Raw genomic sequence first — 20,682 nt, forward strand, 5'->3', positions numbered from 1 at the left:
GTCAGAAGCATTAAGAGTAGGCGTACATAAGTAGGAATTTAAATCGTCCACATTCATAATTAGGCTCTTAAAACCTTAATTTCATTTATTATTCCTTATATTAACACTTACAGGCTAGCTATTACACTTACAGTCTAACTTCAGAAGGATATCAATTTTTTTTATCAATTTAATAAAGGTCATTAAACTTTGGAACTTTAAACTTAGAAAAAATAAACCTTCCAGTACTGCAACGCATTTTATTTTGCAAATCAGTCTTTATTCACACATTCTTTATACAAAGTAAAAAAATTGAGAGTGAAATATAACGGTGTTTATCTCGCAGAAACAATGTATGTTATCCAGTCTTTATAGTGTGCTAAGTCCAATATTACGAACGGTAGCCCTCTGCCTTTGGAGTCACCCCACGTAAACATCCCCACGTATTCAGATTTCATCGCCAATATTGCTCCAGGAACTAAAAAAGTAGGTACCTAATGTCAGTATTTAGGAAACCCATAGAAGATTTAACGGACATACAGACCTAGCTACTTTTAAGATTTTTTTAAACTGCTTCTGAGTGAGGACACGGTGGGAGACACAATAAGTCTCATTAAGTTAGGGATTGCCAACTGTGTCAGTGAATTCGTTTTCATAGGTGAGGATATAAAATATAGTATATAAAACATATCACAAGCATTTATTTTATAATATTTATATAGTGCCTAAGCAAATCAATGAGACGTAAATAGTGAAGTCGTTATTTAATTTCAAATATTTGATATTTCTAAGTTGCTACGGGCTACGCTACGCTACGCCGTAGCACTTCAAAGCTATTTACGTCCTTCAAGTTTTTTAAGGACGATAAGTCTCTGAAGCAGTTATTAACTACACGAATCACTACAAATTCAAACCAAATTCAAATAATTTAAATCAAATATAACTGAAATAATTTTTAAGAAAAAAAAACCGCCGCCTTTAGGGTTCTGGTGAAAGCTACTTGCGAATGTTCGATTATGTAGAAATGTATTTAGGTATTTTTTTAAAACTGCCTTTAATGCTTTAATTATTTGATGGCAACACAAATGAATATACGTATACCGTTAAGGTTTGAGGAGTTTCCTCAATTCCTCATGAATCCGATTATAAGAAATCGAAGCTTGACAAAATTTGACTCGAAAACTCAATATGCTTAACAAACATAACACATCTCATAACAAACAAATGTCACTGTTCTGGACGTAAGTGCATGCTGTTCTTATAAAAATACCAAAGTCACAATAAGCGAGCCGTTCAGATTTGAGGAGTTCGGTTCTGGCCATCATCAGCAGTACCACTGCACCAAATGTCACTGTTCTGGACGTAAGTGCATGCTGTTCTTATAAAAATACCAAAGTCACTATAAGCGTGCCGTTCAGATTTGAGGAGTTCGGTTCTGGCCATTATCAGCAGTTCCACTGCACCAAATGTCACAGTTCTGGAAGTAAGTGCATGCTGTTCTTATAAAAATACCAAAGTCACTATAAGCGTGCCGTTCAGATTTGAGGAGTTCCGTTCTGACCATCATCAGCAGTTCCACTGCACCAAATGTCACTGTTCTGGACGTAAGTGCATGCTGTTCTTATAAAAATACCAAAGTCACTATAAGCGTGCCGTTCAGATTTGAGGTGTTCCGTTCTGTCCAGCATCAGCAGTTCCACTGCACCAAATGTCACTGTTCTGTACGTAAATGCATGCTGTTCCATTAAAAACACAAAAATCACCACATGTATGCCTTTCAGATTTGAGGAGTTCCCTCGATTTCTCCAGGTTCCCATCATCAGAACTGGGTTCTGAGAAAAATGGGACTAATAAAAAAAATTTTTTTCAAAATCGGTCCAGTAACGACGGAGATATCGTGGAACAAACATTAAAAAAAAAAACATACAGACGACTTGAAAACCACCTTCCTTGAGAGATTTGAGGCGGCGGTTAAAAATGGCTATGTGCGTCTGGCACGCACAATGAAGGATTCCGTAACTTTAGTCATTAATTCAGTACCTCGATAAATTAGTAAGCTACTATCCTAATACTCTACACCATCGCCGTCCATAACTAATTATGAAGACTTGTAGAAGAACCTGAAGGACGGTCAACGGTAATAACAGTGTACAACAACAATCATCATCAGGACCCGTAACTTTCATGCCGATGACATCAATTTGACGTCACGCTGCATATAGGATGATTCAAATAGTCTTATTGTAATAATTAATCATTATTCATTAATCAATTTTTATCATGTACCAATAACTTCAAAAGTAAGTTATTCATATGTGGAATAATTAATACCTACTTGATATGTGAAACGAAAAGGAAACAATTTGTTTTGTTTTAATAATTTATTGAAATATGGTAACAATCATAGTTAATAAAATGAATATAAAAAATAAACAAATGATTTCGTTTACTTTTCACGTATCAAGTAGGTATTAATTATTTCACGTATCAATAGAATAGTTTTTGAAGTCATGATTAAAATGATTGATGAATAATGATAATGATTAATTATTAAATAAAACTCTTGAATCATCGTCATGAAAGTTACGGGCCCTGATCATCATCATTGGCCAAAGCATCATCAGCATGACAAATGTACCTATGTGCGCCGTCAGAGATCAGCAGTGATCGAAATTGGTGGTGCCAATTCGTGGGATTTCGGTGCTTAGTCTTAGTATTGAATATGCTTTGAACTCCGAGATTTCGTACAAAAACGTTTGCGTCTTATAAATTTATAATTACTTCTACTTCCGTAAAAAAAGTTGTGCTCTATAGGGTTTCCCCAAACATATCGAAGCGGAATCGGCGCGAGCTGACCTAAACGCTTATCATAATCGCGTATGAAGTCGTTTAATACGTCATCGCCGCTGAACGTAATAGCCGTACGGCCCGTACGCAAGTTCATACTACTTAACGAGAGATTTTTGGTCGGCGAAAGCCGAATCAGCGTCGATATATTTGGGGGAATCCTTAGTATTCACACAAATATTGTTGTTCAAAGGGCAACCTTACTGGCCTGCCCTTTATCACTTTCTATTGTTTACAGACTTACAGAATCGTTTTATTTTTTCGCCAGGTGGCAATACTGAGGTGCCAGGTCTTTCCGAAAATCCTCATTGGACTGGACTCTAAATACGTGTTTACAGTGGTGAAAAAGAAAACATTTATTTTTACTTTTTCTCGTGTTTGACGAATCGTTTATAAAATATTTTCGGGGAAAAAAACAAGTCCAGGCAGGTAAGCTCGGTACCTCAGTAGCGAGATCTCTATCACTTATGACGTCACGTCAGTTCGTCCCTTTCGCACCGTTCCCGGAAATCCAGACACTTATTCATGTTAAGATTGTTAAATATATCGTTTAAGGCCAATGACCCGAAATTACACTACCAATCACGATAAAGTCACTGAAGATCAGGTGCTGCACATCTTTTCCTGAAGACGAATCATACACATATAGATAGAGATACATAATATATTACTTACCCACAGGGCTACTAAGAAGATACTACGTATTACCTATAGTCACGTTCCGTCTTTCCGTCATTGTTACACAATGTTCGTAATCCCTGATATCCACGACTGGAGAAACGTACTGCTTACATTTTTCCGGCGACAACGGTTGAACGGGATTTTGTACGACTTGACCTTTTGAGCAAGTTTTGTTGTAATTAAAGAGTCCGTAATTTATCACATAAGATATTAGGGGAAATGCATTTTCCCCACACGATTGGTAAAGGCTCTCTTGATAGAATGACAAAGATGCATTTTATCCACAAGGGTGCAATACAAATTTTAAGACGATACGGTAGGGGTCAATTCTCCATACAAACGCTCTCGACTATTTCCTCCCTGGTGTTTGAAGATAGAACAATGATTTTTTGAACACAGATTGTTATTATTTTTATCTGTGTCGGACCGTTTTGATTTTTTTTAATATTCTGCTTTTTAAAGACTAGAGCCAATTAAAAATTTCCAAAAACGGCCTTTTTCATTGTGGCGCAAAAAAAGGTGTGATACTCAAGATTGGTAACAGATTATTTCATTTTTATTCAGATTCTCAAATTTCGTTCCGATTGATTAAGTTTTGAAGGAGGAAAGAGTCGAGAGCGGTACCTCGATTTTAAAGATTTTTTTAAAATATCTTTTGACTGAGTTGTTCTTAATAGCCAATTTTTTTCGATAGATAAATCTAGTTAATAACACTTGTATATTTAACTAAAATTCCCAAGTTGAAAGGGAGGCTCCTTTCCATTTTAGCATTTTCGCTACCGCGCGTATCCTCTTAATTCATGTACAAAGCTGGCTGGTAGAATCGACTCAATTGACGTACACGAATGAATTTGAATCACACTAAATTTTAAACAAATCGGTGAATTCTATTTATTTGATGTTTTACAATTAATATTTCCCTCATGTTGGTGTGGTGAATAATTTTGGGTCTCCTAGGTAGCAAAATTTGTTTTACCTACGTGTCTTTGAAACCTCGCATTCGCTACGCTCGCGGCTCAATCCGTTCTGTATAAGGAATCTTCCGCTTGCTCGAGTATGAATATTGCATGTGCGGTTAAAAAACAACTTTGCTCAAGTGTAAAACAAACAATTGTTTCAGACATTACCATTATTTCAGAAATTTCCTACACTTTTTAAAAATGCCAAAAGTTAAATTTTAAAGAGCATTTACAATTTAATATCTTGGCTACAAGTCATACCAATTGCGACATCGGTATCCTTTTAAGACGCTACAGGAGCGAAAATGGAAAGGATCCCCCCTTACAATTTCTTACATATAGAGTCAATTTGGTCTTTCCATGTCAACTTATCAGCTACATACAATCCTAGAAATTTAGTCACGTCCGTCTCATCAACATTTTGCCCCTTATAAGCTACAGTTAAATTAGGTAAATAATTAGTCTTTTGTTTAAATGTCATAAGTTTCGTTTTGTCCAAATTAATTCTCAAGTTATTACTTGTTAGCCAATCTATAATTTTACACAAAGTTCCATTGATGTCAACCTCATAAGAGTTCAAAACACTATCAGAAAATATAATGGTGCTGTCATCAGCAAAAAGAACCATTGAATGGTCTGTAGCATTTGGCATATCATTTATATAAATCAGAAACAACAGGGGCCCTAGAACGCTTCCCTGCGGCACCCCATAACGAACTTCTCTTATATTCGATACATATGTTACTTCCATCTTTGACTTTGGACATAGTTGATTGATTTGAGTAAATTGTTTCCTACCGCTTAAATAAGATTTTATTAAAGAATGTACATTGCCGCGTATTCCGTAGCGATGAAGTTTGTCCAAAAGTATTTGATTTCAGCTGTAAGACAATGCTATTCCAAAAAAACAGGCCAAGAGCGTGTCGGGCCACGCTCAGTGTAGGGTTCCGTAGTTTTTCGTATTTTTCTCAAAAACTACTGAACCTATCAAGTTCAAAACAATTTTCCTAGAAAGTATTTATAAAGTTCTACTTTTGTGATTTTTTTCATATTTTTTAAACATATGGTTCAAAAGTTAGAGGGGGGGGACGCACTTTTTTTTCCTTTAGGAGCGATTATTTCCGAAAATATTAATATTATCAAAAAACGGTCTTAGTAAACCCTTATTAATTTTTAAATACCTATCCAACAATATATCACACGTTGGGGTTGGAATGAAAAAAAAATATCAGCCCCCACTTTACATGTAGGGGGGGTACCCTAATAAAACATTTTTTTCCATTTTTTATTTTTGCACTTTGTTGGCGTGATTGATATACGTATTGGTACCAAATTTCAGCTTTCTAGTGCTTACGGTTAATGAGATTATCCGCGGACGGACGGACGGACGGACGGACGGACGGACGGACGGACAGACAGACATGGCGAAACTATAAGGGTTCCTAGTTGACTACGGAACCCTAAAAATGTAGTCGGAATGGCCCCAAGAATATTCAACAAAATACCACAACATATTCAATTATTACCACTTAACAAGTTTAAAAATGCCTTAAAATTGTTATTAGCTCAAAAGAGTTACTACTCTATAAAAGAATTCTTAGATGATAAAGACTTCTAATGTGCTTAATTTAGGACATATTATATTTTTGGAGTCACGCACACTGGATATGCAGGGGCAAAACGAGGATATACCTATTATGTTTCTGTAATTATAATTATAATATAATACTACTAAATACATAGCTAATAAACTATATCTATAAGATAAGTAACTTTATGGTTACCTAAACTAGCCTTAATAGTAAACATATACCTAGTGTAATTGTTTGTAAGCAATTATGTATCCTTGATTTTGAATAAATAAATTTTATTTCCTTTATTTATTTCTTTTCTTAGATTAGGTTTTTTACAATATGAGTATAAAAGTAAAATAAAATAAAACACTTACAAAACAATATAAAACATATAAACACATTATAAAAAACCTAACCTAGGGTGCCGCCAGCAGCGGGGCAGGGCCCAAGCTGCCGGTGGTTAGGGCTGCAGAGAGAGGAACCGTCGGACTATCCGCGCTGTGTCCAAAATCACCGCCTTCTGCATCTGGCCCTTGATCCAACCACCGAGCGAGAGTCTCTTAAGATGTTGGTCGAGACTCTTCGCTATGAGACCGTTCGCTGAAACGACTATCGGGACAATGATCGTTGAATCAACATCCCACATGGTGGTTATCTCGTGAGCCAAGTCTAGGTACTTACTGGACTTGTCCTTCTCGGCTTTCACGAGATTCTCATCATGGGGGATGGTGATGTCAACGAGCACGGCCCGGCGTTGCGGTCGATCTATTATCACAATGTCAGGCTTATTGGCTACAATAGTCCTGTCAGTGATAATAGATCGATCCCAATAGAGCGTGGCACGGCCATTTTCAAGAACTGGCGCAGGTAAGTACTTGTAGTACGGTACTTCGCGGTCCACAAGGCCGTATTGAAGAGCAAGCTGCTGGTGAATGATCCGGGCTACGAGATTATGCCTGTGCAAGTACTCACCGTTAGCAAGATGAGAACAACCGGAAATGATATGCCTGAGTGATTCTCCGGGACGGCGGCATGCCCGACAAATGTCGACCGTGCCGTCCTTCAGGATATATTTCCGGTAGTTGTTCGTCATCATAACTTCGTCCGCAATTGCACAGGCAAAACCCTCAGTTTCTCCGAAGAGGTCCCCGAATCGTAACCAGTTCACCGATGCGAGCAGGTCTACATCGGGTCCCGTGAGGGCCTTGTAGAACCGCCCGTGTAGCTGCTTGCTCTCCCATACCGCCTTGCGGTCCGCAGTACTTAGTACCACAGGTTTGCGCCAGTTCTCTTTCGCCAAGGAGAGCGGCGTGAGGTTTCCGTCCACTGCCACCACATCACGATGCATCCCACACTCGTTGTTAAGGAAGTAATTCCTGAGATTGTACACCTCACGGTTGTGGAGATTTTTGGCGTTTAGGAAGCCTCGACCTCCGCACTTCCGTGGGATGTACAATCTCATAACAGACGAGCGCGGGTGTAACATACGGTGTGTGGTAAGCAGTGACCGGACCCTCCGATCCAGGGCGTCCAGCTCGGTCTGGGTCCACCTTAGTATGCCAAAGGAGTATGTGAGTAGAGGCATTACCCAGGCGTTAAAGGCGCGCACTTTATTGCCTCCTGACAAAAGACTGTTAAGGACTTTTGTGAGCCGACTGAAAAAGCGCTCCTTCACCGACCGTCTAATGCCAACATCCTCAATACCCAACGACTGTGACATACCAAGGTACTTATAGGTTTCTGATTCAGAGATAGATCTGAACGACATCGTCTCAGAAAGTTGTAAATTTTCTGAATTTACAACCTCCCCCGCTGTACATGCATAACCGCACACTTATCGACACCAAACTCCATTCTGATGGCGGTACTGAAAACTTCTGTGGTTTTCAATAGCACCATCAGGTCTTGGGTGTTCGGTGCAAATAGTTTGAGATCGTCCATGTACAGAAGGTGAGAGATGACTTCACCCTCTCTCCGAAGCCGGCAACCTAGCCCAGAATCCTTCAGCAGGGTGCTGAGGGGATTCAGAGCTAGGCAGAACCATAATGGACTCAGACTGTCACCCTGGAATATTCCTCGCTCAATCCTTATGAAGTCCTGCGGGCCAGTGGGGTCATCCCTGCCTCCTGGTTGACGAAGGACTGTGGTCCACTGCCTCATACATGCAGCCAGGAAGGATATTAAAGCTGCATCAAGTTTATACAGCTCCAATACCCTTCTCAGCCATGAATGAGGCACCGAATCATAGGCCTTCTTATAGTCAATCCAAGCGGCCGAGATGGCCCCCTTGTTCCGCCGAACTTGTTGGCAAATGGTCATGTCTATGAGGAGGAGCTCTTTAGTACCACGGGACCCAACCCTACATCCATTTTGAGCGGGGGCCAGAATGTTGTTAGCGACAATATGCGCGTTAATTTTTGCTCTCAAAATGGATGTAAGGAGCTTGTAGAGTGTAGGCAAGCACGTGATGGGTCTGTAGTTTTTTGCTTCCGTGGTACTACCGGACTTGTAGAGCAGGAAAGTAACACCAGTTGTTAAGGAAGGTGGGAGAGAACCAAGATCGAGGGCTTGTTGAAATTGCGTTGCCAAACGCGAGTGCGAGCATCGAAACCATTTTAGCCAGAAGTTGTGCAATCCGTCAGGTCCAGGACTTTTCCAGTTCTGGGCCGTACGGGTAGCACAACTTACGTCGTCGGGGCTGATGGTGATAGCCCCCATAGGTTCGATGTTCTCGCACTCGCGTTCGACAACGGTCATCCACTCACCCTCCGTGTGTTCGACGGGCACCGACCAGATGCTACGCCAGAAATCAGACATGGCAGTAGCATCCGGCAGCCGCACGTCAGACACACGAGGGTCGGTTTCCTCCCACCTCCGGTATACTTTCCTTTGGTCGCTTTGAAAAAGACGATTCTGCTGGAATCGGTCCACACGCTTTCTGTAGCGGCGAATACGGCTTGCCCATGCATAGACTTTCTGCTTCAGGAAGTCGATGCGCTCTGTGACATTGGCCAAATAGTCGCGGGGCCTGATGTCCGTCCCCGCGAACGCCTGGTTCACAAAGCGCATTACTCGGGGGCGATTATTACCCCTCTGAAGCAGATCAGCTTTGCAATGAGAGTCCTAAACGAGTTGATACGACGCTCGATCCGTACTTGCCATGCAGGGACACCTCCGACGGTCCTAGTTGCACGGTCAGCGTCCGGAAACTTGACTCGAGCAACACGGCACGCCGCGATGGCTCCGCAGTACATGATCGAGTGTGTATCATCTAGATCTTTACTAGTCCGTATAAATGGCTCTAGTAAAGCGTTTAAGGCTCCCATTAACGCTAGATTGCGTCTATTCATAGGCAGACGTGGTAATCGTGGCCTAGGATTGTTTGTGGAGCGATACTGCGTAATCGCCTCTTCCAAAGACCTCCTCAGTTGCTCATTGGCAGGCTCACTCTCGCTCTGACTCGCGAAGTCCCCGCCGTCGTTACCGGAATCAACCCGCGGCGCCTCCGGTGCCAGGTCGGGTTCGGGCACCGGGTCCGGCGACATGGCGGGCAAATCCCGCCCCGAGGCGGGGTCCGCGCGAGTAGCGAGAGCCTCCTGGCGGAGCCGATCAAGTGTGGCGTCATCCAACCGCTTTGACCGCTGAATGACGCGCACCTGATCCGATAGCCGCTGCTCCGACACGGTGATGGATGGCTCGAGTGCCTGGATTTATTATTATTATTATTATTTATTATTATACTTCTGAATATTTAGAATATAATTATGTAGGTAATTATTAATTTATAGTTTGACATGCATGCTCTCAAATTTGTATGTCGTAAGGCGCCACATAGTGAAACTGAACTGAAATGTAATGTAACAACTTATGTACACCTATGTGGACAAATAAATGATTCTGTATTCTGTACAATTTGGAAATTTTAGTTAAATATACTAGTGTTATTAACTAGATTTATCGAAAAAAAATTGTCCATTCAGAACAACTGAGTTAAAAATTTTGCGAAAAAACCTTTAAAATCAAGGTTCCGCTCTTGGCTGTTTCCTCCTTCAAAACATAATCAATCGTAACGAAATATGAAAATCTGAATGACAATGAAATTACCTGTGTCGGACCGTTTAGTTTTTTTGGCTAATTGTTACCAATTTTGAATACCACACCTTTTTCTGCGCCATAGTCAATAAGGCCGTTTTTGGAAATTTTTGATGGGCTCTACCGTCTTTAATAATTTTTAAGAAAAAAAATCGCCGCCTTTGGGGTTCTGGTGAAAGCTACTTGCGAATGTTGGATTATGTAGAAATGTGTAGGTATTTTTTTAAACTGCTTTTAATGCTTTAATTATTTGATGGCAACAAAAATCATACCGTTAAGATTTGAGGAGTTTCTTCAATTCCTCATGAATCCGATTATAAGAAATCGAAGCTTGACAAAATTTGACTCGAAAACTCAATATGCTTAACAAACATAACTAAATAAATGTTACTGTTCTGAACTTAAATGCATGCTGTTCTTATAAAAATACCAAAGTCACTATAAGTGTGCCGTTCATATTTGATGAGTTCGGTTCTGACCATCATCAAGCAGTTCCACTGCACCAAATGTCACTATTCTGGACGTAAGTGCATGCTGTTCTTATAAAAATACCAATGTCACTATAAGCGTGCCGGTCAGATTTGAGGAGTTCCGTTCTGACCATCATCAGGAGTTCCACTGTACCAAATGTCACTGTTATGGACGTAAGGGCATGCTGTTCTTATAAAAATACCAAAGTCACTATAAGCGTGCCGTTCAGATTTGAGGAGTTCCGTTCTGACCATCATCAGCAGATCCACTGCACCAAATGTCACTATCCCGTACGTAAATGTATGCTGTTCCTTTAAAACGGTCCGGTTAAAGGGTCGGTTTATGCGGTCCCGGGTTCGAATCCCGGTAAGGGCATTTATTTGTGTGATGAGCACGGATATTTGTTCCTGAGTCATGGATGTTTTCTATGTATATAAGTATTTAAATATTATATATAACGTTGTCTGAGTACCCATAACACAAGCCTTCTTGAGCTTACCGTGGGCCTCAGTCAATCTGTGTAAGAATGTCCTATAATATTTATTTATTATTTATTTAAAAACACAAAAATCACCATATGTATGCCTTTCAGATTTGAGGAGTTCCCTTGATTTCTCCAGGATCCCATCATCAGAACTGGGTTCTGAAAAAAAATGGGACCAATCTGTATGCATATATATTCAATCAAAAAAAGTTTTTATTATAGTAACGACGGAGATATCGGGGCGGCGGTTAAAAATAAAAATAAGAGTATTATCAAAAATATCAAAACTGTCCGAGACAGATAAAAATAATAATAATCTGTGTTGAAAAAACCAGTGCTCTATCTTCAAAAACCAGGGAGGAAATAGTCGAGAGCATTTGTACGGAGAATTGACCCCTCCTGTATCGTCTTAAGGTCCCTTACGTTGCGTTGCTCAACTCGTCTCATGTTGTACAGACGTCGGCTCTACTTTTTTATTAACGTTATAATAGAAATTGTCAACAATGTAAACAAACCATTATATAAACCAAGATATAAACTATCAATATTTGAGCCCAATTTTATTATTTTAAAGGTGATCATAATGTGATATGAATTGATTAAATAACACATGTGGATTTAGCCAGTACCTGATGAGTTAGAATCACAGAGAACCTCCTATAGAGTAGCATTCTTGTATATTTTGTTCGCGATACGAGTCACCAGTGCCAGGGGTGCGAGGAGCGGGCGGGGAATGTGTTAAGCGCGCTGTGATTGGCCGTTTCAAGGACGGTGGGCAGTCGCGCCAGATGAAAGGGACTGTCCTTCTACTGACGCGTAAGTGGCCAATGTAAGTTGACCTATGCCGGCTCTGAATAAATTATAAATATGACTTTTATGTGGAATGTAATGACGTCTGTTTTTAAATTTGAGCTTCTTGTTACCTTTCCACACCATTTCACACTACAGGTGGACATCTTTAAGACATCAAAATACCCTTTTTCAATTTTTTTACTGCGTAAAACACGCGCTGCTTTCGGGTCTGTTACTTGGTCGCTACTGATCGGGCACGGCGAGCGCCCGCGCTTATATCAGTGCAAATACTAGGAAGGCTGGCGACCGCGAGTCGTCTTGTAATGGATGTCTATAGGGGTTGGTCTGTGGTTAGAATGGAAATCAAAGACAGTGTAATTCCATTTTCGACTGTATTTATACGATACGATATTTGACTGTGGCCTGACTTGGGAGCCCCAAGTGTCTGATATGTGTCGAAGAATCACGTACACCTTGCGATCACTGTATAGGTTTTTAAAAATTTTCTGCCTGTGTCAACTAAAATTCTCCTTATTCAAGCTCTCGTTTTACCCATCTTTGACTACTGTGATGTGTGCTGTACGAATGTGTCGCAAGGTCTTCTGGACAAGCTGGACCGTGCTCTGAACAATTGCATTAGGTTCATTTTCGGCCTGCGCAAGTACGACCATGTGTCCGCCTTTCGCCGACAACTCAACTGGCTCCGCATTCGTGAGCGCAGAAGTCTTAGGTCATTATGCACACTGTTCTCCATTTTATACGACCCAGCGGCACCCGATTACTTGCGGTCTAAATTCAAATTTGTTACTGCTCGGCCAGGTGGCGAACTTCGCACTGCTCGTAAGCTTGTTCTAGCTGTCCCACATCATCGTTCCAATGCCATGTTCAATTCTTTCACAGTGCAAGCCGTACGCCTCTGGAATGATTTGCCTCTTGATATACGACAAGCCGAATCTAAGTTTACATTCAAGCGCAAGCTGCGAAAACATCTTTTTGAGAAGTATCAAGACTAAGTATATTTAGAGGAGGTATATATATATATATATATATATATATATATATATATATATATATATATATATTATATTGTGTATAAGAATTATATTAAATTGTTTAGTTTAAGTTAGGTATATTTAAGTCTTTGTTTTGTGTTTTTTTCTAATATGTATTGACAATAAAAAAACCGGCCAAGTGCGAGTCGGACTCGCGCACCGAGGGTTCCGTACAAATTTCGTATGAATTTCAATTTAATACCTCTACGCGTTTATGAGGAAATGGGTAGTAAGGTTAAAATTATTAAAAAAAATATATTATGTGATGTAACTAAAAATTTATGGTTTTCGTAATTTTTCCTTTATCTATGCTATAAGACGTTGCTTCGTACCAAATTTCAAGATTCTGAGTTTACGGGAAGCACCCTGTAGGTTTTGATTCCCTTGCAAGTGTCGAAAATTTGCGGCATAAACGGCTGTATCTTTTGATTGCGTTGGCTTAGAAGTTTGATTTTTTCACAGCTTCAAGGGACAGTAGACCTGAGTAATTGATATAAATTTCAGCTTCATACCTCCACGCGTTCCTGAGAAAAAGGGTCTTGACAGACGGACGGACGGACGGACAGACGGACAACAAAGTGATCCTATAAGGGTTCCGTTTTTTCCTTTTGAGGTACGGAACCCTAAAAAGAAACTAATATATATATTTAAATGTATATGTATGTATATATATATGTCATATTTATGTAAATCTATAATATGTAATTTATATGTATTTATTGTTAATATATGTATTTATTATAGTTATTATTGTCTTAAATAGGTAAATATATTTATATAAGTCCCTATTTTTTTTTTCTATAACGTAGTCCAATAAAATCAAGTCTTCAGTGTTCTTTACATATCCCGCACCTTTTTTTGGTCTTCTCTGTTTGGCCTAAAGGTTGACTGGTAGAGAATGCCATGTAGCATTAAGTTCGCCTTTTGTAACTGTATATTTTTACTGTGCAATAAAAAGTTTAAATAAATAAATAAAGACATTTTGAGTACAAGGTTTGTTTACATTGTTCACAAGTTCTATTGACGGCGACTTTAGGTACCTGTTTGGTTGTTACCCTGTAACTTACCGTGTAGTTGCCATGAGTCTTCCCAACTGATCAAATTTAAATCGTTTGCGTAAGTCTTAAGCGTGTAATCGTTCAAAGAGACGTCACTCATATCTATAAATAAAATAGCACTTGATCTATCCTCCTAAGGCCCAAGGCGAAATTCGGCCCCTAGTCATTGCGAACCACGGTATTACCAGTAAGGTAATGGCGCCTATTAACGTGGTACTTAGGCAGATTTCAAAAGATACCAAAAAATTAAGGGTATCAAAGCTCATTAACGACCACAAATATTTTTTTTATGGAAGAGTATTTATTGAACTATTCGTTTTGAAGAGTTTTAGGATCATTTTAGTTTATTATATGTCATAAAATGATTATCGAAGCCAACATACCTAAATTTTCTATTACCGTGGTAATGAACAGGTTGCAGTTCTATTAACGCGAATTGAGATTTCATTACCGAGGGTATGAATGACAGTGTTTTTCTGCCATCGGTAAATAGAAACCCATCTCAAAATTCGGAGCTTAATACCGACGGTTGAATATACAAATTATGACAAATACATATACCTATACTATCCTCCTTTATGAATACCCACAGAAGACTCAGTTTCACCTAAGAAATCTGTACTTACGGTACACTAAATGTCATATTTTGATACAAGACTAATATGTCGCTCGGTAATAGATACTTCTATAGGAACCCATTACCGACCCAAACAAATATTGCATGGATCGGTAATAGATTCTTATATATTCTATTACCGAGGGTTATCTGATCGTACCATCGGTAATAGGCATAAATTGGAGTATTATAAAATCTAATTCCGACCCATAAAAACAAAGTCATACAGATGTATTTTCATTACAAATCAAAATAAAATATTGCAACCTTATATTAAAACCAAGTTTACATAACTGGTAAGTAAGCATCAGACTTTATGTCAATGTTTGAAAAAATTGACAAATTAACGGTTTTCATAGAAACTACGAAATCAGTCATGAAGTTTTTGCTAAAAATTAAGGTTTTGTTGAATAATTTTCATACCGCGTAAATAGTTCTTTGATAGCGTGAATAGATCAAGATTGAAACAACTGTAAGACATTATATAACTGATCACATATACTTAAAATAAAGCAAAAAGAACTAATATCACTACTTTAACTATTACCGTGGTATACCACAGTAATAGAATCTACTCACGAAATGGCGCCTTTCACCGCTGTCTTTTAATTTCCACTTTAAACACATTTCCAGGCTAAACAATACGTAAAAAGTACTCAGAAGTCATGTAGAAAACTATAAACAATAATTTGAAATGCATAACTTTCACCTGTTTGCCATAATTATTACGTAAACTACTAAATGAGATTGGAGTTCACTTATGTTTAGCGTCACACGTCAGTATGACACAACCTCTTCTCGCGGCCCCGTGGCAAAAACTGTCAAATAGCGAGCGTCTTCTTTCATTCACACTCTCTATCGCCTATATGTGCGTTAGTCAACTAAACAGGCTTCCTTTGTGTGAGTAACTTTTTTTAAGAAATTGGTCGGTTTGCCTATAAAATGCGTATTTGCAAATGCGGCGGTAATGGACGTCGATTTCGATACCCGCGTTGATAGCCGCCGTTACCTTAGTACTATTGTTTTATACTCGTTCAGGCCCAAACATTAGGAACACATTTTTTTAATGTTATTGTAGTTGTATGCCACCAACAGCTTTGGGGCATATTTATTATCAGTTTATGATGCCTTCTAGGATAATTTGATTTTAATTAAAAAAGTCCTACAGGAAGGACCATGGGCTTATAAAAAAACGTAATTTATATTAAGAAAATAAAAAAACTCACTTAAGATTTGTCTCTTTTTTAGTTTTATTGAATGAATACAATAAAATAATAGGCTTATTTAAATAATATAATGCACTAATCACTTTTAATCAGTCTTTAGTGGTTTACTAGACCCAAAAATTAAGATTTCACGCTCTTCTTGGACGAACGTAGTTCCACTGCGAGCGTGAGATCGTCCTCTTGTAGGCGCTCCTCGACGACGTCCTGCAGAAGCTGCACGGCGAAATATCGGGTCCTGCCGTGGATAGGCTTTGAAATTAGTTCTGACAGAGAAATATCGACATAGGAACTAGAGGAATCATATCGGGATCTTGTTTGTACAAAATTTGTTTCTATGAGTTTTATGTCGCAAAAGTCTGTTTCTTCATCTTCAGTTTCTATTTCTGATTCCCTAAGAGCGAATTATGTTTCTCTGTCATTTAATACTACAACAATAAAAGCAATATGTGTCAGTTTTTGCAACCACCACAAACATTATTATTAAATTATGTGGTTGTATAAACCCGAGGTACTACTCATAGGACTTAATATTTTTACATCCCGTATTTCGTAAAATATAAGCAAAATCAAAGAAATTATTACTTAACTCCGTAAAATAACTAATAAAAAAGAATATAATTTAAAAATTAGTAAAAAAATACTCAAGATTACATGAATAAAATTGGATTTACTAACCTCTCCTTCACGGAATACCCATGTCGCCGTCTGTAACTTGTCAGTTTGACACTTTGTTTTTATTTTTCAAGCTTATGAGTGTGTTCACATTCAAACTAAAATACCCCTCTAGAAAATCGTATACGTCAGTTTAAATTGGCGCGAAAGGTGAAATCAAAATGATGGCTTTTATAATAAGTCCTACTGGTAGGACCGTGGTACGCTATGACTATACAGTCGTTGAAGAAGCTGGGTCTGAATGACCAACTTAATTATTACTATAGGAAGGACCTTGGGCCTTAGGAGGCTATAATTAATTAATTATTACGTCGACCAAGTTAAAAGTTAACTCTGAATGGGATTTGCAATGACGAAGTGCGGTAATGCCATCCTTAATAACAAGTTAATTACTTAGCTTTACACTAGTGGAAGTATAATACTAATTACATGTAAGGACTAGTAAGGAGTATTTTAAAATGCCTGAATTTAAAAAGGACGATTCGGTCCGTGCGTAATTATCATTTACTAGCTTTTCCCCGCGGCTTCGCCCGCGTACTAATCTAATTTTGTTCTCTCATGCAAACTGGATCACCCCCCCTTTCACCTCGAATTTTGAAAAATCCTTTCTTAGTGCTCGTCTACACCTTATAAGGAACCTACGTGTCAAATTTGGAATCTCTAGGACCAGCGGTTTCGGCTCTGCGTTGATATGTCAGTCAGTTTCTTCTTTTATATATTTAGACTAACACCGTAATTTTAACTTAGGGGACGTACGGATAGTATTGGTATTGGACATTTGGTATGGTATTGTTTTCGTCATCAGCAGTTCCACTTCATCAAGTGCCACTGTTTTTCGTGTAAATCCTTGATTATTTGATGGAAATCACAAAAGTCCTCATGGATCCCATTCTGATCATCATCAGCAGTTCCACTTTATCAAATGCCACTATTTTTATTTTAGTGTGGGCAGGGCTCACTCAGCTGTATGACATGATGAACATACATCGATCCCAGCGCGCCCTCACGAACGGCAAAGAGGATGAAACGCCGGAGTGGGTTTAGTAGGTAGGGCCAAGTTTCCCTCCTCTCGCTACGGGAGGGGAAAGAAACGGCGAGTCCCACACATCGTGCGTAACTGTATTCCCACTCCGTCAAAAAAAAGGCTCACTCCGCCATTTTAATACCGCGCTTCAAGTATCACGCACGGAACGGAACGCACGTTCGCACTTTCTATGGGTGAAGACACATAATTATATCAGCATTTTAATTTGTTACTTTACGTCGCGAGTTTTTTTTATCTGTATCTGTAATTAATACAGAATAACAATGAAAATACCCACTCGCTTTCTAGTCCGTTCTCTATTGGGCATGCTTGTATGGAGAGGTATATATTTTTGAGTACAGACATGGCGTTTGGTATGGGTATTATATACGTCCTCCTGAGTCAAATAGGACCGGTAGCCACTTTAACTCCGTGTTCGAAGGGGGGGAGGTGGGGTCAAAGTATGGAGCTCCCAGTACTCAGAAAAATAATCTGGCCGATTAGTTTGAACTTTTGAGTCAAGTTTGGTGTCATTTTTATGTAACTAGATAATGCTCAATTTATTCCCCATACTAGTTTTTTAGGGTTCCATTGCAAAATGTAGCACAATATTTAGGATATCGGCCCTACATCCGCTATCGGATCGGATAATGTGAAAACGCACTAATAAAACATTTCTTTCCACTTTGTCAGTGTGATTGATTTTGGTACCAAATGTCAGCTTTCTAGTGCTAACGGTCATTGAGATTATCCGCGGACGGACGGACAGACAAACATGGCGAAACTGTAAGGGTTCCTAGTTGACTACGGAACCCTAATAAAAAGGAACACTAAGTACATACTTACACACATTCGACAGTACATGTATAGCATCCTCATGTCGGAAAAGTCCTATATTATTTTGAAAGTCGTCTCTGTTGAAATGAGGATGTGGTACGCCACGAGTTATCAATATATCTGAAAAATCTTGAAAATCACAGAATTACTTAGTTAAACTTTGCTAAGTTTCTCTATTTTTGGGACTAGTAATGCGTAGGTATCTACCGTGTCCTAGAATATTCCCTAAGTACCTAAATTTCCATACGGGAACGGTACCTGCATCGTCGTCATAAGTGTATTTTTTTAACATTTGCGGTTCTCCCATAGCTGTCTTGTCTGTATCATTGTATTGGAAGTAGGTACCATGTAACTTATGTAAGTATAAAACTAAAACTTACCCGCACCCTTCTCGTCCGGTTCAATATTTAGATCATACATTATTCGCCAACTAGGTAGAGCATATGCCAAATCCGGGTCAGACCGGGCAGCCACGCAGTGCGCTGGTGCCAATGACCATCGCGGACGTAAGAGTAGGGAGTTGCACATGTAATAGTCCGGTAGAACGTATACCACGCCTACAGATTGGGGATCTGACTCCTCTTTAGCTATAATAGAAAATCCAGTGTTATACTCGTATATACAACGTGTTACACCATCCACTGAAAACCTGAAATCGGTTTGTTCAGAATCAAGAGTAGAATCGATTAGGCTATATTTTAATGCAGGTTGGTTTTGTAGGTGTGCGTCCGTTGGGAGGTTTAGGTATTCGCAAAATTACCAGTGTTGCTTCCCCAGCCTTTTGGCATCTACTCATGGTGCGTCAAATCTCATAGGAAATACCTTAAGGCCTTTGCCCACAAACTATGAGATTGCGGGCTTTGAGGATGCCAAAAATGCTTTCAAAATTGCCTGCCCAGGCAAAAACTTTCCTGACAATCCAAAATCACAAAGGAGTTGGGATAATATTTATTGTGATTTAGCTTACAATACTCTTCTAAACAACTTCACAGGTCCAGAACACGCGAGGCTTTTGGCGGTCGGAGCCCGGGAAACCGGTTACTGGCTACGTGCCCATCCCTCACCAAACACTGGTACTTTCATGGATCCGACCTCCTTTAGACAGGTGACTGGCCTACGACTTGGGGTTTCGTTCGGTGTGTACACCACACATACTTATGCTCTTGTGGCACGGACGTGGACCGACTGGGACACCATGGATTATCTTGTCAAAAAAGTGCAGGCCGTTTTTCGAGTCATGCGTCGCTTAATGACATTATCCGTCGGTCCCTTGCAACCATCAATGTGCCTGCTCTCCTTGAGCCAATTGGAATAGTCAGAGATGATGGCAAGAGGCCTGATGGAGTGTCCTTGGTCCCTTGGAGTATGGGACGAATGTTAGTGTGGGATGCTACCTGCGTAGACACATTGGCACCGTCTCACCTCCAACGGACTAAGATAAAAGCGGGCGCAGCGGCAGAAAGTGTCGAAATTTGAAAAGTTATAAATACAAAAGACACTCATCAGTGTAGTGACGATAGTATTCAATAGATGGCAATAAAAATTGAGGTGTGTACGATTCTTAGTATGAAGATTGTCAATCCTCTACAAATCATCCTGGGTAACTACCTAACCCTTACATTTTGTCTAGGGATCGCAAAATTGATACCTCTTCCGGGCATCATATCCCGGCCCTAATTCGAATCGAAATAAATACCTATTGAGGCTAAATGTGCCTAAATTCTCACCTGCTCTCCTCTTCGTTACGCCATGAAAAATCTCATTCCCATGATGTTTCACCACGAACAAATGCACCACAAAAATTATAAACAGGACTAACATGATGGCAAAAGTCACCACTATGTGGGTAAATAAGCATTTTTCGCCTCTTGTGAACTTTGATCCTGGCTTTCGTCTACGGTTAGCTGCTGCATTTTTACTTGTGCCTGCAGCTTGATCTTCATTAGATAAAGGCTGCGTAGGTTCAGTATTTGTATCAGTAATCTTATTGTCAGAAACTGAAGGAGAGCTTTGCTTGCTCACGGGTGGTGAAGACATTTTTGACGCATTAACTATATTTCCAAGCCATCTAGATTTATATCGGATGTATTCGTTATCTTAGGTTTTTTTAAACAGGATCAATGAAAGTTCGATGGTCTACAGTAGGGGGTTTTTCAAAAAAAGGATTGTTTGTACCTACATATATCTATCTGTCAGCAACACGCATGTAACACATTTGGAATAGCTGCGTCCATAGACTTACTTGGGTCATATGCTTGTTTGCCACCGTGTGTTGGCGTTCTATTGTAACACTTTATATGAGAGGCATATAGTAGCTT

At 39.4% G+C, this 20,682-nt stretch overlaps 1 protein-coding gene across 2 annotated transcripts; it reads right to left on the reverse strand.

Annotated features, from left to right (window-relative positions):
* Window positions 1-251: 251 nt before the first annotated feature.
* LOC125241568 (chymotrypsin-2-like) lies at window positions 252-20,366 on the reverse strand. Of its 2 annotated transcripts, none has more exons than XM_048150114.1 (6): window positions 20,092-20,366; window positions 18,745-18,951; window positions 18,374-18,484; window positions 13,999-14,091; window positions 3,535-3,663; window positions 252-457 (listed from the first exon to the last, which is right to left on the reverse strand). In XM_048150114.1, the coding sequence occupies exons 1-6, from the start codon at window positions 20,183-20,185 to the stop codon at window positions 315-317; spliced, it is 777 nt and encodes a 258-aa protein (XP_048006071.1). In that variant the 5' UTR covers window positions 20,186-20,366; the 3' UTR covers window positions 252-314. The 2 variants fall into 2 exon arrangements, with proteins under 2 accessions (XP_048006071.1, XP_048006070.1); XM_048150113.1 differs by having other exon boundaries at window positions 18,374-18,493.
* Window positions 20,367-20,682: the final 316 nt, after the last annotated feature.

This window comes from Leguminivora glycinivorella, chromosome Z (genome assembly GCF_023078275.1).
Source record: "Leguminivora glycinivorella isolate SPB_JAAS2020 chromosome Z, LegGlyc_1.1, whole genome shotgun sequence".
Taxonomy (NCBI): Eukaryota; Metazoa; Arthropoda; class Insecta; order Lepidoptera; family Tortricidae; genus Leguminivora; species Leguminivora glycinivorella.

Bases quoted from the DNA above. Each gene is read 5' to 3' on its own strand.
- LOC125241568 (XM_048150113.1), bottom strand. From the start codon at position 20,185: ATGTTAGTCCTGTTTATAATTTTTGTGGTGCATTTGTTCGTGGTGAAA. The intron at 18,952-20,091 runs GTGAGAATTTAG...TTTCTATTATAG, and splicing joins CGTAACGAAGAGGAGAGCAG to CTAAAGAGGAGTCAGATCCC. The intron at 458-3,534 runs GTAATACGTAGT...CTACTTTTTTAG, and splicing joins AAGACGGAACGTGACTATAG to TTCCTGGAGCAATATTGGCG.